The sequence below is a fragment of the Rousettus aegyptiacus genome, unplaced genomic scaffold, assembly GCF_014176215.1.
Source record: "Rousettus aegyptiacus isolate mRouAeg1 unplaced genomic scaffold, mRouAeg1.p scaffold_m13_p_2, whole genome shotgun sequence".
NCBI classification, from domain to species: Eukaryota; Metazoa; Chordata; class Mammalia; order Chiroptera; family Pteropodidae; genus Rousettus; species Rousettus aegyptiacus.
In genome coordinates this window covers 20,816,680-20,843,917 of record NW_023416295.1, presented here as the reverse complement: position 1 = coordinate 20,843,917, position 27,238 = coordinate 20,816,680, and the positions used below count along the sequence as shown (strand labels likewise).

The 27,238-nt window shown below is 36.9% G+C and overlaps 1 protein-coding gene across 16 annotated transcripts in view; it reads left to right on the top strand.

Annotated features, from left to right (window-relative positions):
- UNC80 (unc-80 homolog, NALCN channel complex subunit) overlaps positions 1-27,238 on the top strand; it is a 187,607-nt gene that overhangs the window by 90,360 nt on the left and 70,009 nt on the right. For 12 of the 16 annotated variants that reach the window (XM_036236392.1, XM_036236395.1, XM_036236394.1 and 9 more), the window contains exons 26-31: positions 2,991-3,156; positions 8,126-8,329; positions 10,247-10,347; positions 14,393-14,593; positions 22,511-22,618; positions 23,800-23,938. In XM_036236392.1, the coding sequence (XP_036092285.1) occupies positions 2,991-3,156; positions 8,126-8,329; positions 10,247-10,347; positions 14,393-14,593; positions 22,511-22,618; positions 23,800-23,938 (919 nt within the window). The remainder of the gene's footprint in view (positions 1-2,990; positions 3,157-8,125; positions 8,330-10,246; positions 10,348-14,392; positions 14,594-22,510; positions 22,619-23,799; positions 23,939-27,238) is intronic. The other 4 variants (XM_036236400.1, XM_036236399.1, XM_036236398.1 and 1 more) reach the window with 1 other exon arrangement.

Here is a 27,238-nt window from a genome sequence, read left to right as displayed (position 1 = left end):
TGCCATAAGGCCATTTCTAAAATTGAAGAGATTTCTCTGTGAAATATTTGTTTGAAAAAGTCCTACTTATATGTAAAAAAGAGGTAAAGTAAAAGAACCTTAAATACAATAATTAAAATAAAAGTTGAGTTGTTTAATGACAGTTTTTTTTTAGAGGGGGTCAGGAAATCCTAGGAAGCCACTCATTACACTGGTGGGATATGAAGAAAAAGAAAAGGAAAAATAATAGGAAAAGGTATTAAAATTGCCAACATATGTATTTTTGCCAATTTTTTTTCTCCCAGATAGATCCCTAGATGTAACTTAATAAATGTGCTTCCCCCCCAAAAAAAAACAAAACAAATAAAAAAACAACTTCTAGTAGCAGTTTTAGTCACCGTTTTCATAAACCATACAAAGAAATAATGCTACAAAAAAGAAAAAGCAGCATCTTGTAAAAATGCTGCTTTTTCTATAATCTAAAAGAGCATAATAATCAAATTTTTCTCTATTAACTTCCAAACTTGAGAACAAAAAGTATTTATAAAAGAATCTTTTTTGTAAAACTGCTGGTCTGTTCAAATGTCTCCCAGTCGAATTAGTAAAACCAATAACCAATGACCACGCAAAAGGAAATTAAACATATAATTCCCATTCAATGCACAGATGAGTTCATAATAAAGAAAAGGGCAGTAAGGAAGTCTCCGTAATCTACATTCTTTCATTAGGGAAAACAACATATTTGATGTTTTTGTGTAAGACTGTCCTAGAAGCTGTACCAACTGTACCAATGGAATTTAACAGATCACGTTATAAAAAAATATACTGCTGAATCCCAACTGTTTCTACAGTTAAAAAATTAGACGCAAAACACAATTCACATATATCAGTAGGTGATATATTAAATGCTAAACTGATGAATATTTATTGAGAGTAAGACTTTTAACAAGGTGGTATGATGGCTGCAGGGGTGGGCGTTGGAGTGATACAGAGATGAATATATTTAACAGGAAAACCAATACATAAACATATTTTCTGAGGCAAAATCTAAGAGTAGCCCTAACAGAGGAGCAGAGGGCCGTGGTTAGCCAAAGAAGGGGCTGGAAATATCTGAAGAACCTTCCTGGAGGAGGTCACATTTGCATGTAGCTTTGAAAGACAGGTGGGATTTTGACAAGTAGATAAAATAAGAAATTTCTGGAAGAGATCATTACTTTTGAGAATTAGAATTGTTTTATATTATTGCTTCTTTCCCCAACTAAGAAATTTATCTAATTAAATTTGGCTACCAAAATAGAGAGTAGCTTAGGCTATTTTTTTCAAAAAGAGATGAATTTTAGAAAAAAAATTATATTCTAGAATATTTTTGACATTGTTAAACAGATTAATTCCATGTAGGTCTTTTAGTTTCTTAGATGTGATATAATTTTCTGAGTAACAAAGAGTATCTTCTGTTCTTAATCCAATGGGAAAAGAGAAAACAACATGTATATTCTAAAATGTATTTATTAATAACAATTAAAAGCATAGGAGTTTAATCTTGGTGCAAACTGAGTTATTTAAAAAATATTTTTGTTTTCCATATTGATTTGACTCAGAGGGCATATTATGTCATAATTAGAAAAAATTCTATATAAAAATAAAGTCGGCATTTTATATATGTTTTTTATTAGATTCTCTAAAAGTGGTTTATAGATTAAGAATTGAATATTATCATTAGCATGAACAAATCAGGTCAAATTTTCATTTTCGCGCCTCACAGGCCAAAATTTCTACCAAATACTTACATTCCTCTAGGCCGCCTTTAGAGTAGGGGTTCATTCTGTTCATAAACAGATAGTAATAAAACCCCCTTATACTTAGGTCTACCTGGAGTGAGAAATAAAATTCTGCCAGTGTATGATCCTGTTTTGAGCTTCTGGCCCTCACAAATAAGGTTTTCCAAGCCTGAACTTCCTTTCCCCACTTGTTTGCTGAGCTAACTTTACTTAATCCTCAAACATAACTACAACATCACCTCTGTCTTCATTTTCTATTTCTGTTGTCACTATAATTTTAGTCGTTTAAAACGGCACAAACAGATTATAGTTCTGGAGACAGAAATCTTTCATGAGTCTCACCGCACTAAATCAAGGTGTTGGCAAGGCTGCACTTCTTTTGGGGGCTCCAGAGAAAACTCTTTCCTTGCCCCTTTTCCATTTTCTAGGGGCCAGCCACATTCCTTGGCTCATGGCCTCTTCCCCCAGTCGTCAAACATCAAAGCCAGTAATATATCAACTCTCTCCTCCTCCTTCCTTACATCTCCCTCTGACCACAGCCTGGAAAAGCTCTCTACTTCTAAGGATTCATGTGATTAGGTTAGGCCTACCTGGCTAATCCAGGGTAATCAACCAGGTCAAGGTCCTTACCTTTAATTACATGTGCAAAATCCCCAGTGCAATGTAAGGTCACATATTTACTAGGTTCTAGGGACTAGGGTGTGGACATCTCTGTAGGATCATTGTTCTGCCAACCACAACCTCCAAGCACGATTTCTAAGCTCCTGCTCTGTCTCTCAGTCTTGGAATTCATCACTTGTTTGCCTTTTCAGGCTCTCTCTCTCGGGATTCTGACTTCCTTTAGGACAAGAATCATTTCTTATTATCCCCTAGTACGGATACATTTATATTGAATGCGCTCAATACATGATTATTTAATACATAAGTAAATACCAATTTTAGTTAAAGTTGTGAGGAAGCTAGTTAGAAGGTAAGGAAGCTAGTTCTGGATTCAGAATAAGGTCTATGCTTTTGGAAGGTGAAGGGTGTGAGGAAAAACTATGAGTTTGGGAAGTTCTTCTTTTTAATTCAGGAAATGTTATTATAGTCACCATCTAAAATTTGCAACAGATAAAGGAGAGTTGAGCTGTTTAAATGCAATTCTGTGCAATTCGAAACAGAGGAAGGTTTGCACGAGACCACCGCAGTGCTGGGGAGATGCCAGTATTTACGTGCTCCTCACTGACATTTCAGGACTTGGAAAGCTGCAGACTTCGTTTGGATCCTGAGTTGGACCGACACAGATATGAGAGGAAGATCAGCTTTGCCGGGGTCTTGGATGAAAATGAAGACTCAAAAGATTCCCTGCACAGTAGTAGCCACACGCTCAAATCAGATGCAGGTGTTGAGGAGAAGAAAGGTATGGAAAAGCAAGGGTTACTTTGTGTCTCAGGGTTCCTCATAGAATATTTGGTCTGAGTTTAAACCACAGAATTGTGCACCCAAAGAAGTCCAAGATTGTCAGCCTCATATAGTATTGTGTTCGTTCAATGAGATAGAAAGCCATGCTGGTTAGGAGCTGGACTCTGTGGTCAGAGAGGCCCTGGGCTCTAATTCCAGCTCAGCAACAATCCATATCCCATTGAATCTAAGATGCCATCAGTTGTAAAATGAGACCTTATTTTATGTACCAGTAAGAAAGGAAAAATACTCTCAATTTGGCTGTTATGCAGTACTTTCTTATCACTTAGTTTGTATTTCATTCTTGTTGAAAGAAGACTTTCATACTTAATTAGATGTAAATTTTTATTATTGGTATATATCATTTCTGTGCAGGAGAGAGAGAAAGAGAGAGAGAGAGAGAGAGAGAGAGAGAGAGAGTGAGAGAGAGTGAGAGAGAAAGTGTAAATAAGCTGGTTAACATTTCTACAGTATCTTCAATTCAGAGTTCAAAATTTTTAATCACTTTCAACTCAGAATTATCAATGTCCATGTTTTTCTATAGAATGTTCTCTGTGTCTTCAGAATGTTAGTAATGCATCATTTTTTAAATAAAGCTATTGGTCCTAGTTACTTAAGGAAACATACAGTTGTATGAAGCTAGCCTCCCTTCAATTCCTGCTTCCAGAATGTTAACAAACTCATCTGACTTGCCACCTCACCACTCCTCCATCAAACTACCATTTGGCTCCTTGGAGTTAAAAGAAGTTTACTCGTTCTGTAAAGTTTGTTGCCGATGCCTTATATGTGCACATGGACACAAACAATAGCAAATGAGACCCACAAATGGTTCTGGCACTAGTGATCTTAAGATGTCATCCATTGTAAGATAAATCTCAATTTCGGATATCTCAAAATGTGAAAAAAGATGAATCTTAAAATGGTGAAATATAGTAATGAGTTATGTGACCCTGTCCAAGTTACTCACCTTCTAAGTCATAGTTTTCTTCTCCACAAAATTAGATTAATAACACCTACCGCATTGTGATGTTGAAAATTTTAAATAACAGTAAACAAATGTTGTCATTGTTTTTTTCATATCATGAGCGTATAAATTAGAACCAATGCAGAAAATTTTAAATGTGAGCTAAAGTTAAGATTGCAAAGTTTTAAGTTGCTCTCTAAAGTTCCTTTAAACTGTTAACTTCTCTGATTTTGCTATTTCTTAAATCCCATTGCCTATCAATGCTTTTCTAATGAATTTCAGTTAAAAGAACATCAGCACATTTGTAAAAAGAGTCAAAGATAATTTTATGTATTTACATATTTTCTAGTGTCCTGTAGACAATGACTCCATGAATGTTTGAAAATTTAAAGAATAAATGATGCTTGAAAGGAAAAGCCCTAGATAGTGAAGACATAAAATATTGAAAATACCGAAAATCTTGCGAGGAATAGATTAACACTAGAAAAACTTTTTTAACATTTCAAGATTAGATTGTAGTCATGACATTTTAGTCATGACTACATTCTAATTATTATATATACTGAACTTACAGTGAACCAAGTATTTTTTAGCCAAGTATTAGCAATTTCAGCATATGAAGTGTACTGAGTTAATATTTTTTCAAATGCTCCTACTTTAGATAATGATAATTGCATATGAGGAGAAACTTCCATCTTTTAAACATATCCCAAGGGAATTTTTTTCCCATTCAAATTTATTATGTTAATTATTATTAAAATAGCTGAAATAAAAATTCTTAATACTGACATGGTAACAGAGGAAATTTTACACAATTTTGAAAATAAAACGTCAAATTAATTTTAAGAACACTTTAATTTCATAATTATCATTTATCTAAATTGCTCTTAATGTTCAAGGATACAAATGCTCGGTATTTTTTTTCTCCTCATAAAGTGGCTGTATTAATATAGGAAAGATGTTTAATAAGTAAAGAGCAGAAAACTGAAACCATAAAGAAAATGAGAACATAACCATTAACTATCTTTTACCAGTCGGCAAAAATCCCCCTGAAGATTCCTAAATATTTCTTAATCCTTTTGATAAGCAGATACCAACTGCTAAAGCCTATGTGAAAATGAGAAGCATGGCAGGCCTGCTAATTTAGATTATAAAAACGTTATTAAAAATTTTATACCATATGTTTATAAAAGCTAAAAATATCAGTTTTTGAGATAAACCACCTGAGGACAATTCAAATTCAACCAAGGAAAACTGACATGAAATAATCTTTAGAAATAAAAATGTTTGCCTAAAATCTCCAAGCAAGCAAGATCTGTCAAATCATTTCACCCATGTTCCAGATACAAACTAAGACTGGTATTCCAAAATACAAGACATGTCTGATCATTCAGCAATCATCTACTGAGCAACTGCAGTATACCAAATACTATTACAGGTTCCCAGAATACAGCCATGTATTACGTTAGCTAATAGTTAATAACATAATAGTGAATAACATTAAATACTAGACTTTTAAGTAGAGATTAATAGTGTGAAACAAAACAAATTAGGGTCAGAGAATTGTTAGTGACCTGGAATGAGAGAGTGTAGTCAGAGAGGGAATCCATAAGTGATACCGATACTGGGAGTGTGAAGGAGCTAGTCGTCATGCGAAGGGCTGAGGGAGGAGTCTTCCAACCAGAGACAATCATGAGAACATGGCTCTGATGCAGGAATGAAGCAAATGAAGAAAGGCAAAAAGGCCAACATGGTTGCAACAGAATGAGATAGGGCAGAGTGGTAAGATATGGGGTAAATAAGCAGGGTCTGAAGAAATGGTTAGAAATTCGATTCTATTTTAAGTGTGTCTGAGGGTTGTTGGCAGGTTTTGACCAGAGAAGTGATATGTGTATTTACGATTTAAAAGATGAGCTGAGCTTTAAGAGTGGTTGTGAGGGGAAGTGGTTAGGTAGTTGCATTAGTTCAGAGAATAAGTGATGGAGCTTTCAGAATCCTGTGAAATTTCGAGGTGTGGAACCAGCAAGTCTGGCTAATGGATAAGTGGGCTGAGAGAAAAGGGAAAAAGAGACATTTTATCTAATTTAGATGAATTCGTTTCCTTTTCATGCTAGTTCTCATTGTCCTGTAGATAAAGGCTAAAATTCAAGACTATAAAATAAAATCTCAACTGATGTTTTTCATATATAATACCAAATATGAATTCTAACTATGGTGTCCTTTATAAATAACCAGTGCTATAAATCTGAATATTAATTTTTCCATGCTGTCTCCAATTATCTTTGATAGTAGAACAGGTTCTCAAAATTAAATTTCTTTCAGATCACATTAATTTGGGGTTATTTTGCTGCATATGTACACTGAAAGGTATCATGAAGTCAGGGAAAGAATGCTAGAGCATGCCTCTGTAAAAAATTTTTTTAAGTTATCTCTTTAATTTTTCTCTACTTCCCAATCTACTTTAACATGAAATTGTATTAATAGTGATTAAAAATGATAATTTTATTTTATTTCAAATGTATTTCAGGTAGGTCATAAAGTCTCAATTACACCTAAAAATAATGTTGAAAAATACAGTGGATGAGTTTTATGCTATAGTTAAAATAGAGCATTATGGTCTATAGTCTTTATGGAATTTATCCAACTGTACTACAAGAATTTTTATCCAGATGTAAACTTGTATCCGTATGTATTCAGTGAATTCCATGAAGTCTTTGCCAGCTGAGTAGTGACAATTTTAGTCTCTCTCAATCACAAGAATAAATCAGAGATTAAACATTTCACATTATTCAACAGAAATTCATCTGGGCTCCTTATATGTCATTAAAAATATACATTTAATTAACACTTTATGGAGCTGTAGCTCCATACTAGCTCTCCTGTGAGTGAGCAACTCAAGACTGAAATGCAATCTTCCTGAATGGGACTTGGAAAATATTAATAGCTCTGACTTAAATAATTAGCATGAAATCGTGTCCATGTCTTAACAAGGAAACCTTCACAGATGAGACCTTACTGATAATGACTTTAAGCTCTGAAAACTTTCTTTATTTCCCCCTTATAAAATCAATATGCGACAACAGTAAATCTAAAAAAGAAAAAGAAAGAGATGTGTATATGACTATGATAAATAAGGATGCTTTTGATAAAAAAAAAAAAAGTAGGTTTTAAGTTTAAACATGTTCTTTTTTTTTTTTACCCTTTTATATTCCTCACTGATGACTGTTTCTTCCAGAACACTAAAGATGAATAATGCATGTTCTTCTTGGTACATGTAGACTGTAAGGTTGGCTCAGGGTGTTGCAACATTTGGACTCACATCTCACCCAGCCTTTTGACTGAGAGGATGATGCTATGAAATCACTAGGTGCATTGAAAATGGAACCATTTCACATTCATGTTCACCCAAAGCACCCCAGTGAAAACAGATCCTTTAGTGCCTTTGCTGAGGAGCTGAGCGGAGCCCACTGCTGACTGTTGGAGAGAGAAGCGCCTCTTGTTTTTGTTTCTTAATGAGGTATTCCAAAACGAAGGGGTTTACGTGAAGGGGTTTACATAACTCACATAACTCTGCGAGACCCATTTCAAAAGAAAAACAAGAACAAATGGTTTGTGGTTCTATCGAATCAAACAATAATGTTCTGTACTAACAGTCCTAGATAATGCTGCTGCAAGGGCACACTCATGCTTGTGAACCCTGGGCCAGAAAGAGAGCAGGTTGTTCCCAGCACCGATGAGCTATGTGTCCAAGAAAGAAGCTGCACCAGCCCTTCCTGGTGGACCCAGCCTCCTGCCTAACAAAGCCTCCTGACTGGGGCTTAAGAGAAGCTCCTTGTCCAGACTCGCTGCCCATCCCAGCCGACAGAGAGGAGGCTGTTCAGGGACAGGTTGGGAAGAGCTTGGATCTAACACTGGCTGGGGAAAACTAAGGGGGAAAAAGCCCTATTTTATTCTTTTAATACAGTTCCCGGCAGGAAGATCAGGATAGGAGGTTCCCGCCTGCTCCAGATTAAAGGAACTCGCAGTTTCCAGGTGAAGAAGGGGGGTTCCTTGTCCAGCATTCGCCGGGTCGGCAGCTTAAAGAGCAGCAAGTTATCACGGCAGGACTCAGAGTCTGAGGCTGAGGAGCTGCAGCTGTCCCAGAGCAGGGACACTGTCACTGACCTAGGTAACATAGAGGAGTGGGGTGTGCAGGGACGTGGGGGGTAGGAAGGCAGGGCCCAAATCCTAAGCAGATAAAGTCCATTTCCTTTCACGTCGAAAGATGGAAGCCAGAGCCGTAGGTTAGGCCATTCATTCAGGCTGAAAACCATACCACCCTCAAGAGCAGGGCTGCTCTCACCTTAGTGTGCACATGAGTCACCTGGGAGTCTTATTAAAATGCACATTCTGATTCAGCAGGTCTGGGGGGTGGGGAGCCCGAGAGTCTAGACTTTTAACAAGCTTCCTGGTGAAGCTGATGCTGCTGGTAGCTGAGGATACAGAGTTATACATTTAGGAAAGAGAGCATTTTAATGACAAAGACAGCTTTTTGAAATTCAAATGTTGGTGCATCCGCTCTTCTGATCAGGACTTTTAAAGCAAACATAGGTATTCCCTTGGGAAGAGATAACTGAAGGTCTTTTATATTTTAAAGTCTCTATTTCACAGTAAAAACAACCAAAATATTAGAGAGGAAAGATGGTCTAGACCTGATGATTAATGACCTTCAGCAAGTCAGTTAGTGTCTCAGGAATCTGTTTCCTCCAACAAGCTAATGGGAATATTTTTATTTACTCCTTGCCTACTCTGAAGGGATGGTCTAAAGATAGTAAAGTATCTTCAACATTTGAGAGTGAGTTCTATGTATAGTCTGAGCATGAGAGTTGTACATTGTCACTGTAGGATCTAAAGAGACCGAATCTCAAAATGTGTGAGTCGTACAGGCCCTGGTGGTCATCTTAATAGACAGGTAAAAGACTGAGCAGGCATGTAGGTGAGACTCACCAGATGCCTAGAATTGAACTATTAAGTGAAAGCTGAAGCACATTTTCTTTGCTATTCAGTCCCAGGATGAGAAGCAAAAGAGAAAGCTCTCCTTTCTCGGTAAGTTATCTCATAAGTCAGTCAGGAATGTGGGAAAATTATCAATCAAGTCTGCCGAAATAGAAGCTGAGTATATCTCATCGAAGTGAGCTTAAAATAGGAAATGCTTCTACACCTACCTACCCTCAATTTTGAAAATAGCTAAGTATGCATTACTTAAGATTCACCTTATTTTAAAGGGAGACACTAGAAAAATCCCTGCGACTTCTTTTGTTACAGGTCTGAAGCTGTAGCAATATTCTCAGTTAGTTTGGGGAAAATTTATTTCAATTAATTATGTGAATTGGTTAATTCAGCCCAACCAGTTGATGCAGAATAGCCAGGCTAGAAGTATGGTTTTGTCATAGAAAAGACCCAGAAAAGCTTTTAGATTTGAGGACAAAGTTTTGTTGTCTTGTATACTAAGTAGTGAATTCCTAAGAGATGTCTCCTTCAGACTTTCCCAAAGAGAGGAAACCCTTTTTATCCATGATTAGACACAATTGCTTCCCAATCCCCTTCATTTTTCCAAGGCAGCTGCCCATCTTTGAAATAGCTCTGTGAGCAAAGACAGGTGGTGTTAAGAGCAGTAGCAGCAGCCAGAGTGACAGCAGTAGTGGAGGCATTGCACTCCGAGTGGCCACTGCAGGTTGGTTGGTGTCTCTACTTAATTGTCCCTACAAGGTCTGGGCAGTCTGAAAGGGATTTGGGCACACTCAACCAATAACTTGCTCATCTCAGCAATTCAAGGGCTTGACTCTGTCTTTTCTCTGCTCCCATGTCTCAGAATGGAAGCCACCATGACAGAGGTCATAAATGTCTTTGTAATTGCCCGATCAGCTGGTGGTGAAGGAAACAGCTCCTATTAATATTCCTCCACTAAAATCAGTGCTATGCCCTGAAACCCACTGGGCCATGGTAGTTTGCCCTAGGATTCAAAAGCATGGAGAACTATACCATACCAACGTGCTCTCCAGGGAGACGAAATAATACAGCTTTTCTTGGTATTTTTCTTTTGAAGAAGGGAGTCCTTGGAGTGCAAGTGAGCCCAGCATTGAGCCAGAAGGAATGAGTACTGCCGGCACAGAGGAGAATTACCACAGGAACATGTCATGGCTTCATGTAAGTAAGAATCTCAGAGAAAGACTTGAAATCAATTTCTTTGGGCATTGGGAAAGGTCCTTGGAGGGAGGACAAAAGATTATACTAAAACCGTAAGTTTTATTTAGCCTGCAAGAAAAACCAGAAGCTTATATTTCAGCTGAACCTCTCAACACTCACTAGGATTGGTTTTCTGCTGAATAATATTCTTTTTAAGCCTAACTGATACCGAGGGTTCTTTGTTGATGGCTGGCTTTTGGGTCACTATAAGTCAGGGAAAAACGTGAGTATGGCTAGCCTAGATAGCTTAAGCGACACAGGCTAGGCATCATGATCAGTTTTATGCAGATTATCAGAAATGCTGAGAACGAGGTCATGGTGTCAGTCTGTATTAGATCAAATTGTAAACTAGGACATGGAGATTCTAAGATGATGAAGGCTACACCTCAAAGGACTATCCAGAGGGTGCGAGCAGAAGGGGATCCCCGTAAAACTACAGGCATCGATTAGAGTTCAGGGTTTGAGCTGGGCATGAAGGAGAGAAAGGTAAGGAAGCATAACATTAGGCAAGGTACTGCCATCGCTGTTATGTCTTAGATATGGACTATCACCATCTCTTGATTTTAACCTGACTTTCTTGTAGGGTCAGATAAGGTCTGGCTGGTGCATGATGCTTCTCAGAGTTTACAGTGCTGTACCTTCACCACAGAAGTGGTCCCAGAACTGGCTGATTTTGAAAATCTCTGAGGAAGCTGTTTTTAAAGTGAACTTTTTAGTGAAATTCAACCTACATAATAAAAAGCATACAAAACCTATGTGAACACATACGTGTAACCATCACCAGGTTGAAAAGAACCATATCAATGCCTTAGAAGCCCTACACAAGACATCTAGCAGTCACTACCCTCTCCCAAAAGTAACCATAACTATAACTTCTAACACTATAGAGTAACTTTGTTTTGAAATGCATATAAGTAGCATCTTATGCTATAGACCTCGACGTGTTTGTTTGTTTGGTTTTTTCCTTATAAGTGTATGTCTTCTAGCTTTGTTCTTCTTCAAGATGGACCGATTTATCTTGGGCAGATTAATTTCCACTTAGAATTACCTTGTCATTTTCCATAAATAAGTTTTCAAAGCATTGTTGACTATAAAGATTGTTTAAAGCCGAGGAATTGAAATCTTAATTAAGTTTGTCTTCCAATGTATAAAATGATCTATCTCTCCATTAATTTATGTTCCTTCACTTATTAAGGACCTCTTAAATTTCCTTCAATAATGCTTTTTAGTTTTCTGTGTAATAGTCTACACACAAACACTCTGGAATTATGTTTAAACACTTAACAACTAAACACTTTTTAAATATTTAGAAGAAACCACTGATGAAACCTAAAAATATTTTACTAGGAAGGTTTTTAATTACAGAATCAATATATGTAACATAATTAAGAATTCAGATTTTCTATTTCTTCTGGGAGAAGTTTGGTTAATTGATTTCCCCCTAGGAATTTGTTAATTTAATCCAAACATTCACATTTATTAGCAAAAAGTTATTTAAAATATTCTCTTAATATCATTTTGAATTCTGTAGGCGCTGCATTGATATGCCTTTATCATTTCTGATTCTGGTAGGTTGTGTCTTTTTTCTCTTTTGTCAATCAGTTTTAAAAGGTTGTCAATTTTATTAGGCAAAGAACCAACTTTTGGGTTTGTTGTTTTGGAATATTTGATTTTTTAAAATTAATTTCTGCTTTTATTTTTATTAGTCCCTTCTACTTTCTTTAAGTTTAATTTGTTTTCTTAACTTCTTGATATACATACTTAATTGATTTTCAACAATTTTGCTAATATATTCATTTAAAGCTATAAATGTTCTCTAAAAACAGCCTTTGCTGCAACACACAGCAAATCACATATGATACGTCATATGTTCATTATCATTCAGTTAAAATATTTTTTAATTCCCATTATGATCATAATTGATCATAGATATTTGAAAGCCCATGGTTGACAACTCTAATATACAACTCTTCTCTTCTCCTGGTCCTACTCCTTTTTATGCCTAGCCATGTCATTGACTACTAGACATGGCTGAAAAATTATAGAAGTGCAGTGATGAACATATGTCATTATACATCTGTCAAAACCCATAGAATAAAAACGTCAACAATGAACCCTAATATAAGCTATGGACTTTGGATGATAATGTTGTGTCAATGTAGGTTCATTGATTGTAACGAATGTACCTACCACTCTGGTGGGGGGTGTTGGTGATGAAGGAGGCCATGCATGTGTGGGGCACTCTCTGTACCATCTGTCCAAGTTTGCTAGACCTAAAACTGCTCTAAAACAAAATGTATTAATTTTTTAAAAGTTATAGAATTATTGAAGCTCCAGATGATGTTATCTCCCTCCAGAGATGATTCATCCTATCTTCCGGCAGATGGCAAGGAAGATCACCTCAGTCTAATAAGGGCCTACGTTTTCACTATTTTCAGTCCTCCTCACCCCTATACACACACCTCTTAGTAGGAAGCCTTTAGAATTTCCCAGTCAGAGCTTTAGGTGTGTCCTAAGCCCCCTCATTCTTGGTGGGTCAGAAACTCCAGCTTTGTTTCCCCACCGCAGTGACATTGCCATAATCTCCACTCTGCTTGTCAGCTGGTTTATGCTTGGCTTCTTAGCTACAAAATCAGCAAATTCCTAGAAAACAGTCACCAAAGGAATATCCTTGGGCAGAATTTTTAAATTATAGATTTCTAGGTCTCCTCCACCTTCACCTCAGATCTACTAAATCAGAATCTCCTGAACTAAAGTCAGCAATATTTTCTTTTTCGTGTTTTGTGTTCGTTTACTTGATTTTATTTGTTAAGCTTTTTTGTTGTTTCTCTTGAACAACCAGATTTGAGAATTACAAGGGAAACTTTAAAGTTCTTACATGTGATCTGTCTCATACCAGTATAAACAGGAATATCAGAGACATTCAGTGAATCTTGAGAGAGGTCTGTATATTCTGTTCAGACATCACTTATATTTTTCAAAACTTTGAAAGGTAAAAGGCATTGTTAGCTGAGTTTGTCAGGAGTATGGAGTTGCTTGTTATTGCTGTTTTTCTTTGTCAAAGAGTAAGCAGGCTTCTCAGTCCTACAGAACTGTGTGACAGTTCCCCATCACAGTGAAAATGCCATAATTTCAGGTTGGATTGGCCTTGTCCATGTAGACTTACTTTATGTTCTCCATTAAGTATGGTACACAGTCTCTCACAGGTTAGATGTTGGGCGGGGACGTTTCATGAAGGATAGAAGCAGTGAGATTACATGTTTGACTAATTTTGTGGCTCTAGGAATGCTACTGCCTTTTTAGGAAGGCAACTTAAGAAGTTACACCCTCAAGGACCTTCATTCCTTATCATAAAATAGCCCTCTCTTTGACTCAATTGAGTTTTCTTCTGCAATCTTACTTGGGAAATCTAAGAGATATGAGAATTTGAGCCAGATCAGGCCACAATGAATGGCCCAAAATCTAGTAGAAAATATTATTTTGTCGAGAGAGGAAATGAAACTCTACAGTGGGTGTTCAAGGCCCAGTTCAAAGTTATATAGGTCAGGGTAGAAGATGAAGAAATATTTTTAAGTCCCATGTAGGTGGGCATCCCACAGCTGTCAAAGGTCGGCCAGATCCTTTGGGATAGAACTACTCACCAGGTTATACTTGTCTGTCTCTCTCTTTCCACAGCAGAAGAGCTGAAAAAAAATATATTTTTTAAGTTCAGGATATTCATTTGAAAATATTTGGAAATCATACACTCTTCAATAATTGTTTTAAACTTTCAAAAATCGCTTGGCCTTTTATCATTTCAAAAAGATCTTTCTATCAAGTGTGAATGGAGGGAGCAAAAGAAGCCAAGTACATAAAGGCTTGTAGCTCTTGTGGGAATTACTGAATCACCGCGGTTTTAGACCCATCAAGGAAAGTTGACATTCTGACATCACCCACCCTCATATATGTTCTTAGTTTGTCGGTACTCTGGTTGCCTGGTTGAATCTCAGTGGTGTCTATGTTCCAGGTCATGATCTTGTTATGCAATCAGCAAAGCTTCATCTGCACCCATGTTGACTACTGCCACCCACACTGCTACCTGCACCACAGCCGCTCCTGTGCACGGCTGGTCAGGGCCATCAAGCTGCTGTACGGAGACACCGTGGACTCCCTCCGGGAGAGCAACAACACCAGCAACGTGGCTCTCAGGGGCAAAAAACAGAAGGAGGTGAGCGAAAAATCAATCGATAATATACCAATTATAGGGAAAATGATGTCCTGACAGTCTTTTCTCTAGAAATAAAAAACTTCAGGCCATTGCAGTTGTATAAACCAGGCTACGTATCTGTGTGATTCTGAGCAAAGATAGAAAATGAGTGCAAGAGAGACGAACGCCTTGTCTTCATGTCCATGAGCAAAAATGCGATCTTTCCCAGGGTTTGCTTGTTCTCTAAGTAAATAGGAACTCATGAGATGGTGACGAACAGTCCACCCACCCACTCCCACCAAAGATGTCTGCATTCTAATCCCTGGGACCTGTGAACGTCTTACTTCATGTGGCAAAAGGGATTTTGCCTATGTGAATAAAGCGACGTATAATGAGACTATACTGAATTAATCCAAGCAGGCCCAATCATGAGGGTCCTTATAAGTTAAAAGAGGGAAAGGGGAAGGAGAGGCAGAGGCAGAGGAAATGTGATAACTGAAGCAGAGATCAGAGTGAGGCAGGGCCATGAGCCAAGAAATGCTGGCAGCCTCTGGAACTTGGAGGAGATAAGGAAACCGATGACTTCTTAAAGCCTCCAGAAGGAAAAATTCATTTTAGACTTTTGACCTCCAAAACTGTAAGATAATAAATTTGTGTTGTTTTAAGACATGAAAGTGGTGGTGATTTGTTACAGGAACAGTAGGAAAATGATATGATTATGTATTAAGAAATAAGTACTAAATGGCCCAACTGTTCATAGATAGAGAGTAATCTAGGTCGAATCAGACCTAGAAACTTTTCAAGACGCTATCACATTTTCTAAGCATTCAGCTGCACTTTTTCTGACAACTCCACTGAACAGCTGAGCTGGCAGAAGATGAAGACAGTCACCAGGGCTGCCGTGCTCCTGCCAGGGAAGTCCCGGGTTACCCACCTGCCTCCCAACAGGCACGATGGCCAAGATGCTTGACTGAATGCTTCTGGCCGGCCCTGCAGCTGCTTCTCCCAAATGCTTTTACAAAGAGGATTTTGTATGATACCTATTCATATCAATGAACATTCATTGTGCACCTGCTATTGGCACAATATTAGACCAGATATTCTGGGAGACGTAAAAATAAATAAGGAGCAGAGGATTGTTCTACTAAGGAGTTTGCAGACCAGGTTTAGTGGGTTTGGAAGATGACAATAATAAACAAACCAAACAACTAGAGAATATGAGCAAGAACAAAAAATGCACAGTTGAGTTGTATAGCAATTTATAATGCTTTAGCACTCACAAAGGGATTTTTTAAATTACAACTTTTTTTATTTTGAAAGAAATATAGGTGTCATTGAAGAAATTTTGGATACTATAAGAGATCCTAAAGAAAAATATATTTATCTTGTATATCTCATTTAAGTGTGCTAATTCGCTTTCTAGGATGTGACATTTTAGTATTTTTTCAAAGCATATGTGTGAGGGTATAAGGCAGGTATATATCATTGACAAAGTGTTTTTGGATTCTTACAAACTTTGTACAATAGATATTATTCTCCCCATTTTATAGATAAAAAGTTGAGGCTCAGAAAGATGGATTATTCATAGTTCGTATCCATAACATATTCATCTAGACTTTAATTTAGAAATGTGTAATATCACAATCAGGGCTTTTTAAACTAGAATCTATTGCATCTCACAGTATTCAAACCACAAATTCTGAGGGGAAATCAAGTAGGGAACAGATCAATGGGGATAACAAATAAACTACATGAACTGCCAAATGATGACATAAACAGAAAAATATATACACATGTATGTATGTGTGTATGCATGTATATAGACATGCATATATATACATAGATACCTCAAACATAAATGACACTACATTCAGAGAAAACCTATTTTCATTCAAGTAAGTTCTTCTTTATGTAAACATTCCCTTAGCTTTAGTAGAAAACCATATGCTGAGAATTGCAAAAATACACCAACCTAAAATTAATGTTCATTGTTCACCATACACACTGAGATTTCTTACTGCCATATCTGCTCCAACTGTACTTTCATCTGTAAATCCATACATGTCCAAATCCAAACATCCTTTGAGATCCAACTCAAATGCCACCTCTTCTCTGAAACTTTTTCTCATCTCCCTAGTGTTGTTAACAACAGGGTACACCGCACGTGATAACTGATGTTATATTTCTTCCCTCCTTCTTCTTCTAAATTACACAGGCATTTTACTTGTGTTTTTATAATTCTTCATTCATTTATTCATTCATTCATTCATCTATCCATTCATCTATTAATAAAACAAATTTTTTAAAAAACTATGGACCATGCTGAGTTCATACTATGTGGTGGGTATAATAATAAGTAAAAGAGATATGGTCCTTGCCCACATAAGATGCATCTGGTCTATTTAGAGAGATAGACTAATATTAATCAAATAAATGTCCCAAATTGGTGTAAAATTGTAAGAGTGATAAGTACAATGAAGGAGAGGGACACTAAGAGAGTATATGAACAAGGTTTTGAACTTGTCTGGGGAAATAAGACAGCCTTTCCAATACAGTAACAGATGAGCTTTGACTGAAGGATGCATAGATGTTAACTGAATATGGAATTTTCAAATCATAGAGAAGAGATCAGCACAAAGAATCATAGCTGGAGCACAGAGGATTGTGGTACATGAGGAGGCTGCCCAGGCAGATAGAGACCAGAACGTGCAGGGCCTCCCAGACCATAGGAAGGATTTTGTTCTTTTTCCTGTGGGTAGTGGCAAGCACTGCAAGGTTTTAAAATCACTCTGTCTGTAATATGGGACTATTGATATTCCTATTTCTCCTCTGTCTTAATTATAAACTTCTTTTCTTATTAATAGCTGTTAAATTAATGCATGTTAAAGTGATTATTTCTTAAGGCATATTTTAGTAACATTTTTGTTTTGAATAATATACAATAGTATGGTCATTACAAGTATTTTTAATTATGTTTTCCTTTTTACCTTTAATATTTTTATTAAGTTTATATTGGGGTGACATTGGTTAATAAAATTATGTAGATTTCAGGAGTACAATTCTGTAATACATCATCTGTATGTTGCACTGTGTATCATCACCCAAAGTCAGATCTCCTTCCAACACTATATGTTTGACCTCCTTTACCCTTTTTTACCTCCCTCCTTCCCCCTTTCCCTCTGGTAACTGCTATACTGTTGTCAGAGTTTTTGTTTATTTTTTTGTCTTGTTCATTTGTTGCTTTCAGTTTTATATCTCACATATAACTGAACTCATATAGATCTCAACTTTTTTCTTATTTTGCTTAGCATCATAATCTCAAGATCATCCATGTTGTTACAAATTGCAGTATTTCATCTTTTCTTATGGCTAAGTAGTATTCCATTGCATATATGTACCACATCTTCTTTATCCAATCATCTATCAAAGGACATTTCAGCTGTTTCCATTATATCTTTTGTATCCCGTGTGATAACTAGCAGAGTGCCTTACTTATAGTAGAGGGACAATAAATGTTGAATAAATGAGTGGGCTTTATAGTTCTTGGGTGTTTTTCCAGTGCTCCTTACCACGAATACAACCAGGACACAACAGAAAAGACTTAGCAACCTTCTACATTGCTTACATTTCTGAAGGGAAGAGGAAAAGTAAAGCAAGAGTAACTGTCCTCTAACCTTAATACATTTAAATTGGTCATGCAGGCGGAGAGCTGAAAAGATGTATTGAGTCTTCTGTGATAAACATTTTATTTCCAAAATGTCAGCCTCCTGTTCGAGCTCTTTTTTCCCTCCATGATGTTTCCCTTTGCCAGTTCTGAATCTGTCACATAAATAAACAATGACTATATTTCCAGAGCCAAAATGAAAACAGAGTAGGCATTAAATCAGGAATAAAAGCAGTGGTTCTGATTAAAATCAAGTCTTATGAGCAGTTGGTATTTCATTCCTGTTTCCTTTTGAGTTGGTTATTATGGCTGAATCTGTTTGTGCTGCTGGTATGTATTGTAACCCACCTAACTCTAATCAGTCTGCCCATCTGCAGTCCAGCGTTCAGAGACTCACTGTATATTCTGTTGTCTATTTTAGTGTACTTCCAAACTTGATGGATTTTTGTAAATGATCATTTTATATATAATAAATATATATAAATATAAAATAAATATATATAAATATAATATGTATATGTTTATATATATATATATAAAAAGATCAAATAATTCTTTGATCTTTCCTACATAGAGTAAATGTACAATTAGTGCTTGCTGATGAAAAAAGGAATAGATAAAGCATATTTTTTTCCTTTTAGCCCTAAAAAAGAGAGGGGTAAAAGATGATATGTGCCCAAAAAAGAAAGGACACTGCATCTAAATTCTGTAAAGCCAATGCAAATGGCAACAGGTCAGTTGATTTCCTGCAGAACCAATATTTTTCTAAAGCTATGGGAAACACTGTTGTGAGGCCAAGACAAAGTTCAAGGTCTCGATTTCATCGGTCAGAATGACTGCCCACCATAACATCTGAATCTGAATGTCAAAGGTGTGTGAGACACAAGCGGTCTAGGTTACCTCTGGAAAAATATCACACTTCTATTGGCATGATGTTTCTTTCCAGAAACTAGAGGAAATTCCTTTCCCAGAAAGCCTAGTGGGCTGATTCTAATTTTCCCAAATTTTAAATACCTCATTATTTCTACAGTATATCATTGTTTATGGCAGATATTTTTTTTTCTACTTATCCAGTCTTTTCATTGGTGTCCTTGTTTGTCATCTATCTGTCTTAGCAAGATTTACTTTCCATCATGGGTATCTTGCTTCTCAGCATATGCCCAGAAGATAGCCCAGTTTCCACATCTGGTTAACTCAATAAATATTCTTCAATTATTGAATGGATAAATAAAATTGTTATTTAAAATATTAAGTATTATGCCTCTCTAGTCAGTGATCTTATGTTGCAAGCAATAGAACCTCAAAAAAAAATGTGTTTAAGTAATTAGAAAGTTTCTCAAAGGACATAGCAGAATCTCTTAAAGCCAGGGACGGAATGGGAAATACAGCCAAGCCTCAAAAGAATGAAAGCCAAAGCTGCTCTTCATCCCAGAATGAACATAGCATAGCCTCTCATCTCTGCTTTTTTCTGCAGCATCTCCATCTACTCGCTCATCTCAGTCCCCTAACCAGCTCCTCCTGCTTTCATCTTCCTGTACTTAGACTAAAAATCCCAGTTTCATTATCATTTCTCAGCCCCAGCAACCATCACCAAATGAATTAGATTCAATATCCCTTAATTCCTAGGACAGGAATTGGTGAGCCTAACGCCTCATTTTGATTCAAATATCCCAAGTGATAAGCCTCTGACCAGCCAAAGGACTGGTTTTGCATTGCAAATTTAATCAGTAGTGGTCAGGATGAAGTAAGAAGACAGTCTAATATGAGGGATGGGTCTATGACATATATCGAGAAGAAAATGACAACAGTTCGGTTTTTACACTGTCCCATAGCAAGCATTTCCATGTCCCTGACAGCTCTTGGAGCTGTGTAGCTGCCTCCCATTTGACTATAGCTCCCTCTGGTAGACCAACTCAATAATGAATGGCATCTTCTATTATTAATAAATTTTGGACTTTGGTCTTTGGTTTCTTTACAGGTCCCTGCTTGGTGTGTAATTCCAACCACCACGTACATTTTGCAGTTCAGTGAAATTTCTTCTAAGAACTTTTAATATAACCAATAGATACCGTCAGAACTAGCCTCCTATTCCATCCAGTTCCTTACTCTCTTCTAGCTAAGTTTTACGCCGAGTAACCAAAGCAAAAAGCAACGATGATAACCTTATTAGTCTAAGTTAGGAGCTACACCTGAAGAGGGACTTTAGGACCTTCACATAGGATGCCCAAATATCCGTCACACATGTACCTGTCTCTGACATCTCTTTCAAGCCTGAGCAGGTCATTTCACCTTAGTGCGAAAGCCCTTCAAACTGCCTTCTTTTCCCACCAAAAATAGCATCCTAATTATTACCAGTCAACTAGGATACACCAGGCTTCCTAAGGAAGCTTGACAAGTTATTAAATATTTGGTATATGAGGAGCTTGACTTATACCTTCTGTTTTCAGCAGGCAGGATTAAATAAAACCCTACATTTCCCAGACTGTCAGAAGAAAACATAAGTGTTCATCCTTTTTCTTCTAAGCTGAGTATTTTCCTGTATCTATTTGGTTAAAATTTCTATTATTGTAGTATCTTCAAAAGTAATCCAGAAAAAGACAAAATGTCCAGCTAAAGCAGAAAAGGGTGAATGAAATATTTACAAAATTCAAAAATCATGTTTTAAAATAATTGTATTGATCTGCAAAAATATTCATTATAAGGTCGTAGTGAAACAAATTGTCTAAAATGGTGTGCGACATACATAACGTCCTCACAGCTGTGCTAAGATGCACGGTAGCGTTAAAGGGGAAAAGAACAAACAATGGCCATCACTGAATTTGGAATTATAGACATTTTTGTTTTCTTCCTCATGGTTTTTCTGTGTTTTCTAGATATTCTTCAATTTGCATATATTGTTTTATAAATAGAATAAAAGAGAGATGCCACTTTTAAAGTAACTTGAATTTTTTCAAAGGAAATCAGCTACACCCCTATACTTATATTGATTGTCAGATATAATTTTAAAACTTTCCAATCATAAAAAATAGGCATATTTGTGCAGTATATTGCTTTTCATTCACAGAATAAACAAAACAAAACAAAACAGGACTTCTGTTCCCAAATAATATGTGTTCCCAAGTATATGCCTCCATGTTTTTATCTTTAGAAAACATAGAAAGAACTCTGATTCATTTGTTTCCAAGTAGATTCATTTAAAAAGTTCATTCCATACCAGTCACATAATAGATCCATTGTCCTGGGTCTTTTTGTCAGAGTTTTGAAAGACTCTCTTGGAACATGCATGTACTTTTAGATTTGCTTTTTCGTTCAAAATCTCTCTCAATCTACAATACTGTGAAGCTCTGTTCAAAATTCTTAAGGAGTTCGGTTTTTTCCCTTGGCATTGGGGGAGAAAGTGTTTCATTGATATGGCTCTGGAAAAACAAATGAGCATTTATTCTGTGCAAAGGGATGGATTCTCTTTTTGCACAGCCTCAAGAGCAAAAATAGGAGAAATCAGGACTCAGAAAAAATAAACAAGGGCCTGTCATCATTAGGACGGATCATTTTCCCAGATACTCTGTCTATTCCATTCCTTGATATGTAGGGAGTCAGGGGGAAGATATTCTCTCCTTTGTGCTTATACAGATGAGTCAGGCCTATTCTGGACCCTGCTCGAGGAGCTAAGTTTAGAAGAACTGCCACCTCTTACATAGATGAGTGTGCTTTCTTAAGCCAGTTTACCTGTGTGTCACAGGCCCAAAAGATAGATGCTATGAATTCATACTTCCTACATGCATCTTTTCTCTTTACTTTCTAGTAATCCTCTTTGAAATATTTTCATTCTTCCATTACCAAATGGTCAACTTGTAACATCCAACCCTGTAAAGGGACCATTGGATAGAGTAAATTTTAACTGACAATATTTTTAAAGATTTGTGCTTTTACCATCTTAGTGGAATATAAGAGCTCTGAAATGGAAGTCAGGAGGTCCTTGTCCTTTTCTTATTCTGCTAATAACTAGCTTTGCAACATGGTCAAGTTACTCTACCTCTCTGGATCCCAATTTCCTCAGTGGTGAAAGTAGATTTTATTGCTAAAGATCTCTAAGCTCCCTTTTTATTATAAAATTTACTGCTTTTAACTTTCAGAAAGTGTAGGGCCATGAAAAGCCTTAAATCATCCCTCCCATTAGACAAAGATAGTTCTTTGGATATTTGAGGGGGCAACAGCACTGTTGGTTTTGGAGAGAACACAACACTCTTTTGTCATGTGTCTCGCGTTCTTTTCAGTGCTCAGATAAGTCATGCCTGAGGACACCTTCTCTGAAAAAGAGAGTTTCGGATGCCAACCTGGAAGGGAAAAAGGACTCTGGAATGCTGAAATACATCAGACTGCAGGTATCGACACTGGAATCAGGAACATTCACAGAGCAGTAGCCGAGAGGGGACTCCAGAAATCCTGTTTGCTGATGTTTGGGACATACATTGCCCATTGGCACAGTATTGGCATATTGGCCTCTTGAATTGGTGAGCAAGAGTGCCACCAAGTGTACAAGGAAAAAAAAAAATCCCTTCTTGCTAGACAACCAACTTCGATCAACACAAGATTTTGGGAGCTCGGCTGGACCTCTGCCTTGCCCCACTCTCCTCCCTGCTTCCCTGTGCTGTGGTGGTGCCCATGGTCTTGGAGGGAAACAGTCTGAATTCAAATCCCACATTTGCTGCCCTGGCACCAGGATCTTGAGCAAATCACCTCCTTTCTTTCAGTCTTTCTTGCCTTACTTATAGGATAGGGATTATAACCCTAGAACTATCTCAAAGGATTATTGTATGAATTAAATAAAATAGTACATTTACCTACTTATCCAGTGCTTGACACGTTGTTATATTGTTATTACAACCTAAACTCTTAATCATAACACATTTTCCCAGGGGGGAAAAAAAAAACCAGCACACTTTTTATACTTTTTTAGGAAGTATTTAAAATGACCGTTAAAGACCTAGTCTTACCCAGAACCTATATTGATTGTCTAAATTATCTGAAATTATGGATTAAGTAGGATTTTGTGGTCTAATCTGGGATATTAACCACAATATATAATATTGTTTCAAAGAGAAAATGCTATCCGACTTCACATTGGTTTAGAAAACTAACTTTATAAATGGAACTCCTTTATAAATTAGAGGCTGCTCATAGTTTTCAGTAGAAATCAAATCCTGATAGACAGGAAAATAGGATGCTTTGAAAGTTCATTGGGACTTTTAGCAAAAAGATGTATTGACTGAGGTCTTTCTTTTCTCAGAGAACTTATTCTATAGTTTACTCCTTAAGTGTTTGCAAAGTAGTTTTTATGGTGAAAGCATGATTAGCGTAATTATTAGTGTAATTAGTGTAATTATTTTCTAGTTATTCATAAGCTATTAAGGTATAAAGCCTATATACCATGCCAATAAATAGATTCCATTTTAGAAAGTATATTAAGGAAAGCAGAGGGAGGAGAAATAGCTCTTAAGTTTCAAGAGGAGTACAGCACTCAGTGTCTTTAAGGCTCTTAAGCCACGATTTCCATCTTTCCCAGGTGATGAGCCTGTCCCCCGCTCCCTTATCTCTGCTAATCAAGGCAGCACCAATTCTGACAGAGGAAATGTATGGAGACATCCAGCCAGCTGCCTGGGAGCTCCTGCTCAGCATGGACGAGCACATGGCAGGAGCGGCAGGTAAAGAAAGACTTCCTGGGCCCCTGGTCCTGCTGCTCCCCCTTCCCAGTGTTTAAAAAAGAGAGAGATGCATTCATTCCATTTCCACTCTTAGGTCAGACATTGCTGGAACTCTAAACAGAGCTGCATACTATGGGGAGGTGGGGCTAGGTTCTGTGTGCACTCGTTTTCGCTGTGTCATTTGCATGAGAGCAGCGGGTCTCTCCCAACATGTTACCGAATTATAGAGAATAATTTTCCCTGGAACCTACATTTTCATTGTATTTCACGAAAGATAAAATTTTTTCTGTGTGTTGTGATTTCCCAGATTAATCATGAACCACCACCATTACTTAATTAAATCTTATACAAGTACTGTTCTATACCCAAATTATAACATCAAAACAGAAGCTAAGCAGGATCAGGACTGGTTAGTACTTGGATAGGAGACCACCTTGGAATACCAGGTGCTATAGGTGTTTAAAAAAAAATACACACATGCACACGTGCGCGCGCACACACACAGACACACACACAGACACACACACACACATAATATCAAAACAAATTTGTCAAAATTTAAGTGACATATCCAAAGCCACATAGCTAGTAAATAAATGGTAGGTGCAAAATGTGAGTGCTTCACCATTTTTCCACTTTTTGTACATATTCATTGATTATTTTAATTGTAAAATGAATATAATAAAAATTCCAATAATACAAAAGTATATGAAGTTAAAAAATAACATCCTCTTTCCCATGAATTTCAGTACTTTCTCTCAGAGGATACAATTTTTTAGTTTCTCAGGATCTTTCTAGGGTGATCTAGGCATACATGTGTATGTAAGTACATGTGTATATATTATGTTTCCTTTTTCACACGAATAGGACATATCATTTGCACTTTGCATTTTTTAATTTATACCTAAGAGACCTATTTTTTTCTTATTTCTAAGAGTTTATTTAAGCAAAAATCAATTCAAATTGGGCAGCACCACCCCAGAAATTATGAGGAGCACTCCACCAAAAGGAGGAGCTCAGGGAAAGACTTTTATAGAGAAAAGACAGAAGCAAAGAAAGACAGTGATTGATTAGCTGTAGTGTGAAGCCTGGTTCACTGATTGTGATTTTTTTTCTCAGAGTGTTGATTTTATAATCCTGAGGCATTTCCATGCTTACGTTTTTCTTGGCTTGCGTAGAGCCACATCAGTCTAATGACCTCCTTGTTTAACTGACTTAACATCCCCCCTTTTGGTATTAACCTCATTGTGAAACTCATAGGTTATGTTGTCAGCTCCACAGAAGTATTATTTTTACTGTTCATCTCATCTGGTTTCTGTTTCTCTAAGCACAATGAGATCATCTGATGAGCAGCCAATGACTGTGAGCATGCAATGAAGATCTTTAAGAGATCATAACACACCAGGGAGACTACAATGATACCTTAGGAAGATAATACTAAAAGACCGAAGTATGCTTTTAGCCAGGACCCCCGCACGAAACAAACCAATTACTAGCAAATAAATCAAAGAATATACTTGAAGGGAAAACACTGTGTTTTAGCCAAGTGGCTTGTTTGTTAATTTCTTGTATTTGCTACAGTACCAAAGGTGTTGATCCAGCTGTAGCATAGGGTATTTGCTATTGCATAGACTCCTTCTTGTTCAGTCATTAGTAATCTTAAGCAATTATCACCTAAAACCACCTTAGTGAGAAAATTTAGTCCCTTTTGTTGTGCCTCTGTGGCCTTAGCAACAGATGCCAGCCTTAAGGAGCCCTCTCTGCATTCACAGAGAGAAAAACAATTAGCAAAAAGGCAAAAGGGGTACAGATTGCATATTCATGCAGAAGGATGAAGATCTTAATCTGTGATTTTAGAAGAGCTATGAGATGCTGTCTGCTTCAGAGGAGGACCCTTTCCAGTCAGCTTTAATTTTAGATCTCCAGCCAGTGTGCAGCTCTAAGCGTTTGGAGAAGCCCTTGTTAATTGGAGAATGGGGACCCAAGGTTCAAGTCCCTGAAGTTTGGCTACCAGCTGGGTAGTGAAGAGAACCCGATATGATCCCTTTCAAAGAGATTCAAGGGCACCAGTCCTTGTTGTTAGTGATTTCACATCAGAATAGTGAAGGAAAAAATTGGAAATGTTAATTTGGAGAGTTGTAACCAGATACTTGAGGAAACTAGGAGAATTCAGGATTCAGTTTGGTGTGCAGGTATATAACACAACCTCAACGACAATGACCAGGACTTGAATGCAATATCCACAAAGTTGTATTATAATTTTTCTCCTGAAACAATTTTTTTTTCTCTGCAACCACCTACATGTCTATCAGAGATAATCACAGAGATGAATTTGTTTGCAAAATAAGTCTAGTGTCATTAGTGTTAGCCAGATTATTTATATAAGTGCAACAAGAATAGTGATTGACCACATAGATTCTCTTTAAATCTGCTTTGCTGGAACTTTTCATAAAGAATCTTAGACTGGATTTTTAAAAGCCTCTCTAGTCTAAGAAGCCAAGCCAAAAACACCATCAGACTTGCCTGGAATACCTATATATTTGAGTAAATTCCTGTCTTTTTAGAATCCCCAAATATCTTGAGTATCCTGGGCCTGCCAGGAAGTGACTTTCCTTACTCACCTGGTAAGCTGCAGGGAACCCCATAAGCAAGGTACTGGGCCAGTTTTTCCAAGAAGCTTTTATTGCTTCCATAATGTTAACCTTAGTCCTTTAAAACTGTCTGGTCATGTCTGATTTCAAGCATACTTTCAAATATGACACTCTGGTCAAAGCCTTGGTAATATAACTAGTGTTCCCATTGTCCCGTTATAAGGAGAACAGACACTTATTGAACTTTTGCTAATAATTATTTTGCCATAAAAATAAGAATATTCAATAACTTTCTGAATTCTGGAGGGATTAGATAGGGAGAAAAAGTGAATGTTTCAATTCTGCTTACAGAGATATGATTTTAAGAATTATACTGTTCTTAGAAGAGAAAAGTGTTCAAGAGAAAAGTGAAAATCTGGAAGAATAAAACATTAAGGAACCAGAAATATTTCAAAGAAAAGTTGTAAAAAAATATATAATCATTCATAAGTTCATTTAATCCCATGTCGTTAATTCTTGTTCTTCTCAAATCTAGTTATTCCATTAGTTCTGGAACTTCTTATTCAGTTAAGTGTTGTGATCTTAAAGTTATTGGAAGCCTATATTCTAGAGTACTTGTCTTAGTCTTTTTCATGAATCTCTCTGAAGATGAAGCATCTTTGCAAAAGCATAAGAAAAAAGCAATAACTGTCTGTAAATGACAAAAAGA